The sequence below is a fragment of the Battus philenor genome, unplaced genomic scaffold, assembly GCF_028537555.1.
Source record: "Battus philenor isolate CCGP_79_NKW_IND1 unplaced genomic scaffold, ilBatPhil1.0.hap1 SCAF_17, whole genome shotgun sequence".
Taxonomy (NCBI): Eukaryota; Metazoa; Arthropoda; class Insecta; order Lepidoptera; family Papilionidae; genus Battus; species Battus philenor.
The window spans coordinates 1728136-1743102 of NW_027181679.1; the positions used below are offsets into that span (position 1 = coordinate 1728136).

General features: G+C 36.5%; 1 protein-coding gene across 1 annotated transcript; it reads left to right on the plus strand.

Annotated features, from left to right (window-relative positions):
• Positions 1-307: 307 nt before the first annotated feature.
• Positions 308-11379, plus strand: LOC137919654 (juvenile hormone esterase-like). The gene is made up of 6 exons (XM_068762784.1): positions 308-382; positions 6932-7092; positions 7579-7940; positions 8330-8542; positions 9355-10158; positions 10942-11379. Exons 1-6 carry the CDS (start codon positions 334-336, stop codon positions 11105-11107), a joined length of 1755 nt encoding a protein of 584 aa, XP_068618885.1. The 5' UTR covers positions 308-333; the 3' UTR covers positions 11108-11379.
• The last annotated feature ends 3588 nt before the right edge of the window (positions 11380-14967 follow it).

The following is a 14967-nucleotide window of genomic DNA, read 5'->3' on the forward strand; positions in this document are numbered from 1 at the left end:
TAGTTGATCCCTGTTTGGCAATGATTTTGTTTTGTTTTATTATTGTTTGACTTTGATTCATTAAATGTTATTAGTAAGACAGTTTAATGGTAACAATTTTAACTAATTTTATAAGATTGTAATTTCTTACTGCCCTTTGTTAATGGTTATCTTCAGTAAAGTAAAATGAAATTAAATTTTGTTAAAAATTATAATGTAGCAATGTCTCCGAGAGACAATAAGTTTCGGGGCATTAAATATTTGGGCGATAAGCGTCACGTCTGCGAAGTGATATATAAAGTCGGCGGACGGTGATTCGCTACAGTGTCCAAGTGTCCGCGCGCAGAGTGAGACATGGAGGCGTGCGATGTGCACCGTCTCGCCGCGGCGCTCTTACTGCTCGGTGAGTTTCGATGTGATGTTGAAAGGACCCTACCATTTGCTATACATTCGATCGGAAATCCGTGAGTACTTGAGTGATAGAAATACACGAGAGCCGAATATTCGAAAAAAAAATGTTAAAATTCATAGTAGGGGTATGTTCTCGATATTTAAATTTTTAATATTTTTATTTGCTTCTATTCATACATATAGTAAAGGTTTTTTCCATAGATTCAAATTTTGACGTCTTCTCACGTCGGACTGTTCAGTCCACCTTGTGTATGAACATCTTCTGCTACGCTAGCTGGTCCGAGGTATTCACAACCCAACCTTAGTGGCCCAGTAGATATATTTTTTAACTTTCTTTTGCTGTTTTTGAGTGTTGTGACCTTCCACTTTCATGTCATGCCAACTATTCCAACTCTTGGTCATCTGTATGAAGACATATACAGTGGTATCCTGTGTGATCAAAATCTGATCAGACCATCGTAATTGGCTGCATATGTTACCAGTTACTTCTATTTTATATCACCTTTGTGAGTTCATATAGAATGTTCTAAAAAATAAAACAACGTATACTAATTTACTAAATTTCTACGTATGTACTGACTCATCACGATATCTCTTATACCGGAAGACTTTTTTTATGGCCCCCGCTATTGGGGGCCTCTCGTACCCCTAAGTTTTTGGGATCAGGGACTTTATTGTTCAATAAGTTTTTCAGTCTTTTCATTATTTATCACTCTCTTTCACGCGTCACAATATCTTTCATTCTTTACTTTTGTCCTTCACATTATCTTTCGTTTTGCTCTTTTATACCTTCATTATTTCCTCGCCTTTCTTCCATCATCTTCTTACTCCAAGGTGGATAGGTACATTTTATTTATTTTTATTCTTTAATTTTATCTTACATTTACCGGACGACTTAGAGAAGTCAAATTTGGTAGGAACATTTTTTTTACCGAGTGGAAAACAACTAGAAACGAATTTTACGAAATTCCAAACGAAGGGAAGGTGGAGGAGGGTGAAAAATTAATATTTTTCTCTATATTTAAAAGGGCGGGTGACAGGTATTATTATATATGTGAATATAATAAAAAACCAAACATCCTGTGAAGTAATGCAGACTGTTTAATTTTTAAAACAAATCGGTATTGTAAACAAAGAGTCGTGACAGTTCGGTTTTTATGATTTGATTACACTAAGCAATTCACAAGTACACCGTCTATGTGCATAGAAGCTATATGCAGTAGGTAAATTAGAAATTGTTGATATTTAAACAACAATAAAATTATAATATAATACACTGATTAAAAGGTCTTCCAGCTACCAGATGAGTTTACATAATTGTTTACTTCCTTGCTAATTAATTAAATAAATATAATTAACACTAGAATTATCGTATCATTATGAAAACCGTGGAGTCGTATTCTCGTCATTTTCCACACAATTTATATTTATTATTTAATATCATAACTGCTCCTAAATGGCTTTGAAAACGATGCCAGGGCACTGATATATATATATATATATATATATATATATATATATATATATATATATATCTATATATATATATATTTTCAGATTGTTATGTTGACTTTTAATGTTTATACTATATTATATGGTATACACAGAGCGTTATATGGTTTAAAAAAATTATAAATAACATTACGATAATATACTAAAAAAAAGCGTTTCATTTTAAAATTCGAATTGATGTATACATATATATATATATATATATATACTTCATAGCTACCGACGGAAGGTAATGTTCAGTCGAGTTCCAAAAGTAAAAATAAATTAGTCATGTAATATTAATTTTATTTCAGAGTCATTTAATAGGCGTACATGCCATGTACTCGTCTTGTAATTTAAAGATATATTTAATCTGTGCTAACGACTTCTTATCTATCAAATGGGACAAGAGCGCTGTGGTTGCATCGCGTGTGTATTATTTTAGAATGTATATAAATAAAAACTAATCTTCAATGTTGCTATGCAAAACTCGAAAAACGGCTACTTGATTATTTTTATTTTCGTAACTCATGTTTTATTATCACGCCTTTCTGTATCTGTTTAATGTAGAATTTTTACACATTTTACGTACCATGTCCAGCTTTTTCAAAATTTTTACGCACCCCTATGTAACATTATTTTTCTTAATATTAAAGCGTTAAAATCGTGTCGGATCTACTTTCGAATTGCCTCCCTTTGGGGCGCGGATCCCATGTAGGGAAACACTGGCTTAATGACAGCCTTTAAATCTTAGGTTACTAATTTTTTCAGAAAGTTTTATTTTCTTATTTATATTTTTATCTTACCTTGATATTTAATAATTTTAATTCTAGCTTGTCAAATCTAAGCATTTATTTTATACATGTCAATGATCTATTATTTTTCTTATACTAGTTGCCATACTCCCGTTCCTAGATCGGGAACCTAAATGCACATAACTCTACTCTTCTCTTTTATCTTTATTCTATATTTAAAATCCAAAACTAGTTATTTTGGTTGCTACTATCCTGCCTATTTATGAAAATAGATATCACTTTGTTCACTGTCAAAACCAAAATTTCCTTTTTTCGAATAGGCTGATCAATTGGTTGCAAGCATCAATTGTAGGGTCGAATATAGATAAATTGACATCACGTATGCGCGTACGTAACACATATTAAAATTTATAACTTTTTCCCGTCATTTATAGCTTTGTAGAATTAATAAAGTGTCTGCGTCTAAATGCGTCTTAAACAACTTTTTTACTTTTTAAATTGTGGATCGTATACGCCCTACGCAGTCTGAATGGAAAATCTTCAAAACTTGCCGTGGCACGGAACGTATTAAAAACAGGGGGAGGCATTCTGACAGCCCGATATCAAAGTTCACGATGGTGGCAGCTCAAACAACCCCCCCCCCCACCTCGCCACTCTGCTCTAACCTAATGCGCGGTACAGAGGTTTCGGTAGCACTGTAGTACTTAGTTTGTAAAGCTATTACCCTTTTGCCATATCACTTACGATAATAATTTTTATTAGTTCCCTTCTGTCGCCCCTTACAAGTTCTTTTACTATATCTTCTTTCATTATTTACATCTTGTATACTCTTTTTTTTCATTCACAATCCTTACGCACGTCGCCTCTTTTCCTTCGCCGCATTATTTATTTCACATTTTTTAATTTTTATTTAGTTTTATATTTATCTATCACATTTTTTACAACAATATTTTAAGAATTTGTGACGGCGTTCTTTATTTACAATTATGGTGATGGTGCCACTTTCTGTTCTAACCTTCAGCGCCACTTCGCACTCTCCAAGTCTAGATTTAATCATTTAATAACACAATTTATTAGAAACTAGTTAAAAAATACGATATACCACTATGGTATCCCTGATGTGAGACAAGCCAACGACATATTTGTACGGATTTTTGATACGTTAACTTTTACAAATACGGTTACTTACATAATAAACTCAGTATTTCAATTCTCCCTCTATTATTCTAGTTATCGATAACCAAGGCACAGTTCTGACCATGATCGCCATCACGTCCAGTTTTCCACTGCCTACATTCAGCGACGATAAATAATTTAACTTAATCTTAAAAGTTGACTTATCTTTAATGGTGGTGCTAGTTGTCTACGTATTATCGCAACTATATCCACCAGAGGCGCCGATGTAAATAAAAACTACTATACAGTGTTCGCATAAAGAAAACAGTGGTCACAGAGCTTAGCCCCGCCCTTGAACAATCAAATTAGACAATCGTGCTGACATTACCCAGTTGCAATAACTCCACTAGTAAGTACAGACGCATCTATGTAGTTTACTATGGTCTAATTAGTCTATTAGGTCCAATATTTCCTTAACGCGATTAGACTATAGATCAGGGGTGACCAAGCTCTTTAACAGTCTGAGACATTTCTTAAATTTTATAATTTTTCGCGAGACATAATTATTTTTAAAGAAATAATATTTATAGATAACATATAAATAATAGTAAAAAGTATGTGTAATGTATTTACTATTAATCTTTTATATTTGTAGCCAGTAATTTAAAAGACATTTTGTAACACGTATAAAACGATATTAATTTGTATTTATTATAAATATCATCATTATATTAACCGATTGACACTTACTTCAAGTCAAAGGCCTACAGAGATCGCCATGATGGTAGTTCTTGTACTGCCCGCACTCAGGGGAATCCCGCGACCTGGATTATGTTGTTGATCCACCTAATACAGGATCTAATCACGCCGGAACCCGGGTACATTTATCGAGAGCCACAAAATAGGGTTCACAGGGCCGCATGTGGCTTGCGAGTCGCAGGTTGTCCACCCCTGGTATTGTCTATGACGAACTCTGAGATCCGATAAAAATATGGCTACTGCTGACATCTACCGATAAATATGACTATTTTAATAAGCTATTTAATTCAAGGTACGTCCAATAGATGTCACTGTAATAAAATATCAAATTTCATAATTTAGTTAAAACATAATGTTTTATTTTTCGATTTCTAATATATTAGTTATGTTTCGATATGTGCCTTAATGGATTTTCGTAGCAGTAGCTACGAAGTGCTACGCAATTACTACTACAACCTAAATACAATTGGAGACATTAAATTACAACAGTTTACGCATGTACTTATTATAATTGAATAACGATCATGAAATTTTTTACCATTTTAAAATATTTATAAGATTGGCATTGGAAAAAAGTAATTTGTCGAAGTGAGGCGATGTATGGAAAGGAATAAAATTAGAGTAAAGAATAAAAGACATTGAGAAGAATAAATGATGAACAGGGAAATTAATCAAAAGTATTTGAAACATTATAACGTACATAAAGAAAATGACCTCCCATGATACCGGTTGAACGATAGGATCCAAAAATAGGGACATTACAAAAGTTAACAGCCTAAGTCGATGTACTAAAGCATTCTTTTAGTTCATGAAATTATGAAAAATTTACAAGTTTTCATAAAATTTTTCGATATAAAAGAAGTTAAATCTTAAATTAAGGAGTCAAACAGGGCATTTTCATTTGGTCATTTCTACGTGTGATATCTAATTATATGCACTTATATAAGTGCAATATTTATAGGTTATTTTATTCACTAATAAAATTAGAAAGCCGCGGTCACATTGGCCAATTAAAGAATGTCGTTGAGAAAGTACGAACGGGTTTTCCTCGTTTGTTATGTACCCAATTGTAACTTGAGCGACAACAATCAATCACTAATGTTTAGACACGATAAGACGAATAATTTACAATATTGTATAAATAATTATTTGGACCTCTTGACATAAACAGCTTCCTAAATCTGTGTAAAGCGAATTAAAGCCCCAATGAGTCAATAAATCAATTACATAAACACTAGCGGCTTGACCTATAGTACAGGGTGTGCAATACACACGGGCGCCGCGGCGCTACCTGAGACAGCTAAGAGCATCGTCTTAGAATCTATCGCGGTTCGCCGCTTAGTTTCGCAACAGAGATGTGCTATAGGCATAAAAACAATGAGTGTTATTCTGCCGTCATAAGAAGAAAGGCCGTAACTAATACCATACTGTAAGCTATACCTACTTATAAAGTAGCTTATTGGAATATAAAAAAAACTTTCTTGTTACGACGACAAATTAATTGTTATAGCCACGTGGGCGGGGGGTCAGGCCTAGAGGGCGCCAGGGTTTCATTGCACACGGGCGCTACACGAGCTAGGGCCGCCCCTGTACATGAATATACTTAAGCTATCGCGAAATAAAGACAGTGAAGTAATCGATGTAACATAACTCCTGAAGATGCCCCGTGGAGGGGTGAAACACGTGTTGAGTGATTTGGCGGTGGCAGTTGTGTGATTCGCATTGTTTGCCGCATGCGCATTTATCAGCGGGCTGGCGGGCGGTGCACTTTGTTGCACGACTACCACTGCATGTACGGAAGTGGCTAAATATTGGTCCTTTTCTTATTTCATCAAAATCGTCATAGGACATCCGTCGCTGGACACAAGCTCCTTACAAATATAGGAACAGTCGAAAGCTATGTACATTTGTCTGTTTGGAAATGTATAGCGGAGATCAATTTCTATCAGTAAACATTACGATTCATATTATGACGATGATGGAAGGCTGGTAATGTTTCATTGGAAGGCAATAGATTTGTTTTATTCTCGCTGGATCTAGATTTCCTTCAGAGAGCTTCAATAGGACTCGGCCTGAGTCTTAAGCAACTGGTGGATGTTTGACCAGATGTATCTTAATGTCCTGAACGATGTCAAGCCAAGTTGACAGGATTTGTCGATTGACCTCTTTCTCCTATTCTTTTTTTTTTTAATTTAATTTTACAAAATTTTCCTCTAACATAGAGCCTATATTTCTAAATAACAATTTCTAGACAGAGGGGGGAAATCCTCAATAGGACGCCTGGGAATGGAGGGCCCAGGCAGTGTCAGACTCTTACTAACCCCCCCCCCCCTTCCGTCGGTTCTACCTTTCTCCTATTCAGACTTTCCTAGTTTGACTGTTTGTTTGTTTATAGCTAAATGTTTCAATTAATATTCCAGCAAGTGTTGTGTCTGGGGAGCCTGTGTCGTGTCAAGTGAGAGCCCGTATCGATTCCGGATGGGTGTGCGGCTTGCGACGCTGGGCTGATAACAACACCGCGTACGCCAGCTTTCGAGGCGTGCCTTATGCTAAGCAACCGTTAGGGGAGTTAAGGTTTAAGGTAATATATTCGATTATAAATGAACTCTGATATAATATTGTTTTTGGCCATATAAACAAGAACAACAATAAAATTTAAACAATATACAGGTATGTAGTTATAGACGTGAAACCTATAAAAGGGTTATGGTTTCAGAAATTATAAATAATGTAATGATTTTTATAAGAAAAATCCTTTTCATAATTCGGATTTATCTGTGCCTGTAGACTTGTATTGCCAAAAGTCATTGGCCTATCGCATATCGATATAAAAAAAATATTAAGTAACGTATTTCAGAGTGATTTCAGATTATATTCTGTATACAGAGTGATTAGAAAAAGGTGTAAAATCTGAAGTTTTTTTTTTTTAATTGAGCTATACATTCATCCCTTTTAAGCTTTTACATCTATAACTAATGATCTAGGGGTAGTCTTTCATGCCTCTTTTTTATACTTTACTCTTTACTAAAAAAAGTAAGAAGCTAATACTATCTCCTATTTTATTCAGGAGCTGCAACCGGCTGAGCCCTGGGACTATTTGGATGCGTCTGAGGAGGGTCCAATATGCCCTCAGCATGACGTTTTCTACGATAAAATGATGACGTCACATAAGATGGACGAAGCCTGCATATACGCCAATATACACGTCCCACTAGAAGCTTTGCCGGAAACCGGTCAGAGAAGGCCTTCAAGAGACCTGAAGCCGCCTCACGAGACCGGCCTGAATGATGAGGAAGAGCAACTGCCAGGTCTTCCTATTCTGGTCTTCGTACATGGAGGCGGTTTCGCGTTCGGCTCGGGAGATTCTGACGTGTACGGCCCGGAGTATTTAGTCAGCAAAGGAGTTATTGTCATCACATTTAATTACAGGTAATTAATTATTCTTTTGCTACGAATCCGAATCAAAAATGGGAAAAACTATGTTCACTTACATAGCTTGGTAGTTGTTCGTTTGAAGTGGCAGTGTCCGAGACACGTCACTCGTAAAGCCGACGGCTGTTAAGACCAAAAGCTTTCTCGATTGTCGATCAAGAGATCAAACTCGGTGTGGGAAAGCCTACACTAGTTGGATCAACGACATAGGTGGCAGAAAGTCACTGGATATGAGTAACGTAAGTCAGATTACCGGGGCGATTTCTGAGGGAGCCCTATGCATAGCAGGGGTGGGTGGCTATCTGCTGACATGATAGCAAGTTACGATATAGTTGGAATTTTATTAGTAAAGTTTAATAACATGGAATTTTTTCGTATATTTCCAGACTGAACGCCATTGGCTTTTTGAGCTTGAACACATCGAGTATACCTGGAAACAATGGACTAAGGGATATCCTGACCCTGTTGCGCTGGGTCAGGACAAACGCGAGGGCTTTTGGAGGGGACCCCGAGCGGGTAACCTTAGGAGGCCAGAGTGCAGGTGCCAGCGCTGCTCATTTGATTTCCTTCGCTCCGGAAGCTCAAGGACTTTTTAAGAGGTATGTGATTTTTTTGTTACATACACAAAATGCACGCAGTTGAAGAACAGTCATTGTGGCAATTGGGGGGAAGCCTTTGCCTTACAGTGGGTGTCTATCGGCTGACACGATGATAATGATAAAAATGCTATTTACTGGTTTAGCAGTTACAAGTTCACCTGGATTGATGTGGTATGGTGAAGACGGTTTGCAATCGAATACAGTTACTAATCTCTGCTTCAAAAGAGTCCCATTTCAATATATATTTCACTGGATGTCTCCTAACAAACATACTTTTGAGGGATAATAGCCCCTGAAAGATGTTGGTTTGGTCAGTCCAAAGTTCCGTGTTTGGCTTTCCTATGCTTCGGCCACGGTATAAGTAATAAGAAAGACACTATAGAAAAACCTGTTCAAATAGAGAAAAGATTTATATTCAAAGCTTGTCCATCTGTGCGATGGATGAATTAAGAGAGGGCCTCCATAGAATCGTCCCAAATGAATGCTTGGAAAGCGTTACAAAGAAAGAAAGATGGACCAATGACACCTATGATCACGACCGCTCTACCAATAGCTGTTATCGAATCGTTCTATATCTGGATGCAGGCTTCTAACTGGTTCTGTTGAACCATTGGTAGAAGCTTAGGTTCAGTAACGGACATCCTATGGTTGAAACGATGATAATGATAGACATATCAAAAAAGAGTTTCCCTCCTAGTTTATATGTTCCATACTCTTATATAGTATTTACGTAAAATTCTGGACTAATACATTGCCATAAGCAAATAGCCAAAGTTATATTGTATATTTATTTGTATATTTCCTCATTACAGGCTAATTCTCATGAGCGGAACAGCGCTGCCAACGTTCTTTACGCTCTCGCCCGTGTACGCACAGCATGTCGCCAACATGTTTCTTTCCCACTTGGACATCAACTCAACAGACCCCGAGGAAGCTCATCGCCAACTCATTGAAGTTCCGATCGAAAAAATAATGCATGCAAATCGCCTTATAATCGACTATTTTGGCGCGACTACCTTCTTCCCTGTTCTCGAGACCAAGCTCCCAGGTGTAACACCAATAGTAACTGAAGAACCAGAGATCCTCATATCTGAGGGTCACGGGAGGGACATACCGTTGTTAATAGGCTTCACGACGGCTGAATGTGAAAGTTTCCGTCCGAGGTTTGAACAAATAGACTTAATGACGAGAATAAAAGAGAACCCGCTGATAATGGTATCACCAGAGGTCATATTCAATACACCGCAGAGCGACTTGCTCGACATCGCTAAGAGTATAGAACAAAGATATTTCGACGGAGTACCCATCATGAAGGAGTTCGTTAAGAGCTGCTCCGATAACTTTTACATCTACCCTGCATTCAAATTAGCTGAGAAAAGACAGGAAAAGGGTGGAGCTCCTGTGTTTTTATACCAGTTTTCTTACGAAGGTGAAAACAACGTGATAAAGGAGGCGAAAGGGATAAACTATAAGGGCGTGGCACATTTGGAGGACATGACGTACGTGTTCAAGATGAACTCGATTTTGGGAACGCAAGTTTCGTTCCCGCCGAGCAACAGCGACGACCTGATGCAGGAGCGGATGACTTCGATTGTGAGGAACTTCGTATCTTGCAGGTAAATACCATATTTGGTACTACTATAAATACAAATTTTACAATTTAAATTAAATAATTTTGGTACAAATATATGAGGATTTTACCTTTGTGTCTTGCTTTATAGATAAACTAGGGATTTAGTCCGGTGGGTGTTATACCGCGCCTTTCTTCAACCCCCTTAGCCTTGGCGACGGAGTCGGGGTTATCCGCCACAAGTAAGGAGTTGAGGCACTGGGCCACCGCCGTTGAAACTGTGGTAGTATGCGAAAGCGTTTCCGTAGTTTCAACAAAAGTCGTTGAAGAAGACCGTGGGGTTTTAGTCGGTAGGAGTCCGGTATAACTCTTTCGTTGTTTCCGCAGCGGAAGGTACCCTATGCAGGATTTCCCAACTAGTATAAAAAAGGGATTTGGTCCTGTATTAATGTAGTATGTAGCAGTTTAAGCCCTTCTCAAGCCGCTGAATCTTCAGCAGTGCTTTTGCAAGGGAATATTGGCCGTTTTGTACTCTCAGTCCGCCGTCAACGCTCGGGGTAGCGACGCTTATGGTCTTTATTCCTCTATCCCCACCTCGCTGCATGTCTAAAGCGCAGTAAAACGGTTCTGTTACTACTACACTACTACATTGATTATTTAATTTGCGCATTAGTAGTATTGGAGTGTGGAATTAGCACATTATCTATATCAAAGCGACGATGCATATCAAATAAACCTTATAAAACGCGTTTCATATAGTGCGTCATATATTCCGAAAAATATAATCGATATGTTCTTTTTTTAAATGTTTGAACGTTTTTTATTACAGTCACCCTACGTGTATCGGAAATGACGTGTCCGCATGGATGCCAGTCGACCCGTACCTCCGCTACCAGGACATAGAGAACCCAGCGTACTTCAGATCCACCGACCCCACGCTGGAGCAGCGTGACATGATAGAATTCTTCGACAGTATATATAACAGTACGACTTGAAGTACACTTTGGACTATGGTATTGTGCAGTCTGTGTGATCGGATATGTGAGTCCGTTGTTTAATTTTGATATTATTCGTGACTGTGTTTGTAAAATTATTCGCTGGAATTTTACAGATTGATTGGTTATAGGTATAAAGGCTTTAAAGGAGTGAATGTGTAAGTTATTTATCAGATAAACAACTTTAAAGCTTTAACATTTAAATTCAATCACTCTTTATAAAGTGATCACTGTGAAAACTTGAATTTTTCTATTGAAATGCGAAGACTGATAATTTCTAGCAGTACAAAACGCAAACGAGACATATTACAACAGTATGTTAATCACAAAGATAACAAAATATTGTCCAAATATTTACGAATACAGATCTATCAAGAGCAATCCTTATCGACTGCATCTCAACTTATACTGGTCGTTTTTTATAGATGAACAAGTGTTATAGAGCTGAATGTATAGCTAACTTTTTTGCTGTCATCATATGGTACAACCTGTCAAAAAACCAATGGCTTAAGAAACAATAAATGACGTAATAGAAAAATAGTTTTAAAATTCAAATTACTATATATTCTAATTAATTATGTATATATTTATCTGTCTGCAAATTGTGTAGTATCAGAAGTAATTGGTCTGTCGCATTCCAATAAAAAATAATGTAAAAATTTCGTTGAAACAATGGACAAAGCATTGAGTCAGTCATTGAACAAAATATAAATCAACTTATATTATGTTAATTTTAAATAAATTTAAAAGTTTAGCACCCCCTGTAAGTTACAGTGGACAGACTGTAGTCCTATAAGCACGGTTTATGTCAGTTCTCCGCAACCGGTGTACTGTGGTACCCTGGCGTGCCGTGGCACACTGGTGTACTGTGGCACACTGACGTCCAGTGGCACACTGGCGTGCCGTGGCACACTGGCGTGCCGTGGCACACTGGCGTGCCGTGGCACACTGGCGTGCCGTGGCACACTGGCGTGCCGTGGCACACTGGCGTACCGTGGCACACTGGTGTGCTGTAGGTCGTATACTAGTATGCCGCGTTAATAATTAACAAATTGAAATTTAACAATTTTTCATTATACTTATTTCGTATTAAAGACACAAGGTTGCGGAGCACTGGTCTATATACATAAAAAGATAAAATAAGAAAAGGAAATATATAAATTAATAAATGCACATGCGCATTATCAGCGGGCTGGCGGGCGGTGCACTTTATTGCACGACTACTGCTACATAGCGGAAGTAGCTATATATTAGTCCCTTTCTTACTCATGATGGACTTTCGCAAAGTAACGCCTGAATCTATTACATATAAAAAGATAAAGTTTTATATACAAGCAATAAGTTTGCAACATTTTCAATCTGCGCCATTAATATCCTTTGTGCATTTATATTCTATATCCGCTTAAGGTTTTTAATTTCCAGCGAACTAACATTTTCCCGCGTCGCGTCCGGGACGGTAGCTTTATTTATTATATAAACTATAAGACTCGTATTATTAAGAGCGTGTGACTATTGATAAATGTGAAAATAATTTGTGTGTTACATGCATATAATATTTCCAGTATTACTGTGAGATATTTAGCGTAAGATTTATAATAAGATTTGATAGGATTTTTCAATGCAAAATGTTTTTTTATCTATGATTTTTTTACGTTAACTTAGCCGCTCAGAAGCCAATGTGGTCCAAAACACAAAAATTGAGAAAATTAATGTCTTTTCATACATTAGTTTTTAAAAATATTCGTTTATTAATTTAATTAGAAAAGTGTATAAAGCCTTTTATCGAAGTGTAAACTCTGCAAAAAAACAAGACATATACGGGATGTGTAAATAAAAACGTAATTATTTATTGAAATAATGACAACATCCTAACCCTTAATAGCCTGATTTACGAAAGTGATTTTTTTTAATATTACTGTGTTTGCTTGAGGGTCTAGATAAAGGGAAAAATAGTTTTATATTTTTTAATTTCGTTGGAAAGAATATTAAACATCAGTAAAATACGTACAGACAACCTATATACCTTTTGGCAGCTGAATAAGATTAGAAATATATGTAAAAAATATTGATAGAAGGTGGACTTATTTACAATGGCTTCTGAAATTATTATACAGTATATTCAGAAGCTACTAAAAAGAGCTGTCTAACCTAGAGAACAGTAACCAATGAGTGAATCCTATAATAAGTAAGAACATTATTTATTTCATCAAAATTTCAAAAAATCAGAAAATATATAAAAATCGACTTTACCGCATTGGCTTCTGAGCAGCTCAATTATGCTACTATTTACTATTAGTATATTCGTGTTAAAAATACTCATCTTTGTCACATCGCACTGTCTAAAACAATAAGTAGTTGTTCCCTCCCCCCTCTCCCCCTTCGCTTATCCTGCATTGCCTTTTGTGGGTGTTATTTATTAAAATACATTCTTAATAATTTTTGACTCCTACAGCAGCCATAGTTCAAAACAAGCACTTTTTTCTATGATCACCACCAAACCCTTTGCAAGTGGAATATTGTAAAACACGTTCTTAGCTGACATCCACTTGTCGAATGGAATATTCCTACTTAAATATCAAGTCTCTTAGCCTTATGGTTTTAGAGATATCGTGATGAGTCAGCACTTTGGTGTAATCATATATTAGAGAGTCGCGTTGACATTGACAAGTCGAAGTAACGTCTTTATTAGTCATAAATCTGTTTGACTGTTTGATTTTAGATCTTCAGCTTCGACCTTATAACAGTACATGTGTTGGAAGCTTCATGACTTTGCGAAGGTACCACAGCTAGGGTTGTCGCTTTAACATTCAAATTTAACCCTTAATAGCCTGATTTATGAAAGTGATTTTTTTTTAATATTACTGTGTTTGCTTGAGGGTCTAGATGAAGGGAAAAATAGATTTTTTTTTTAATTTCGTTGGAAAGAATATTACACAACAGTAAAATACGTACAGCCAACCTATGAAAAAAACTAATAGTAATGTGAACATTCGGTTTTAAAGACTGGTATCAAAATTGAAACTCTAGGCTATTCAGGGTTAAGGTGAAAACTTTGTGTCAATAATGAGTCACTATTTTTTAACACGACTACGCTATAGTAATAATGGCAATGTGATGTAGTCCATGAAAGGTATAAAATAAATTGTAAGGCTTAATAGGTTAGCTGTTTTTTTACCGCTATTTTGTTTTGTATTTCATTCTACAGCGAAGATGTTTACATGTTTTTGTTGCAATAAAAGAGTGCGAAAGGTTATATTTTTTGTTTCATTTTCCATATTTCGTCTCCAGAGCGAGATTATTATGATCGAATGATGCGTTTTGAAATACTTAAGCCAGTTAGAACACCGAAGTGTTGATCATATGTTCACGAACGCAAATACGGTGTTGTAAAAGATTTTGTAATCCAAAATCCTGGGTATTACCGTAAACAGCCTGTAGGGCCTTCCCCAAAGTTATTAATGGGGGATATATCATAGTCGCCACAAAATAAATATTCCGAGTGTCATTTTATAAAACAACATTGTCACGCACAGACGGAAGTTAAAAGTGAAATCAATGAACGCATTGCTAACTATGAATATAGAATGCGTGCAATTTTAAACACAGGTTATAACACACAGTTCGCAATAGGTAGAGAGATTGATAGGGAACGATATGATACGTATATTATAACATGGACAACCGTTTTGGAATACATATTTTAACAATTTGAAGTTTCGATGAGACAGTTGAGTTGTTTTTTATTTAACCTTTTTAATGACGGGAGCCAATATATTGGTTCCTGCTACACTAGCGAGAAGTGCCAGAGCCGATAAATCGGTTCCTGCTATACTGCCGAGAAGTGCCAGAGCCGATATATC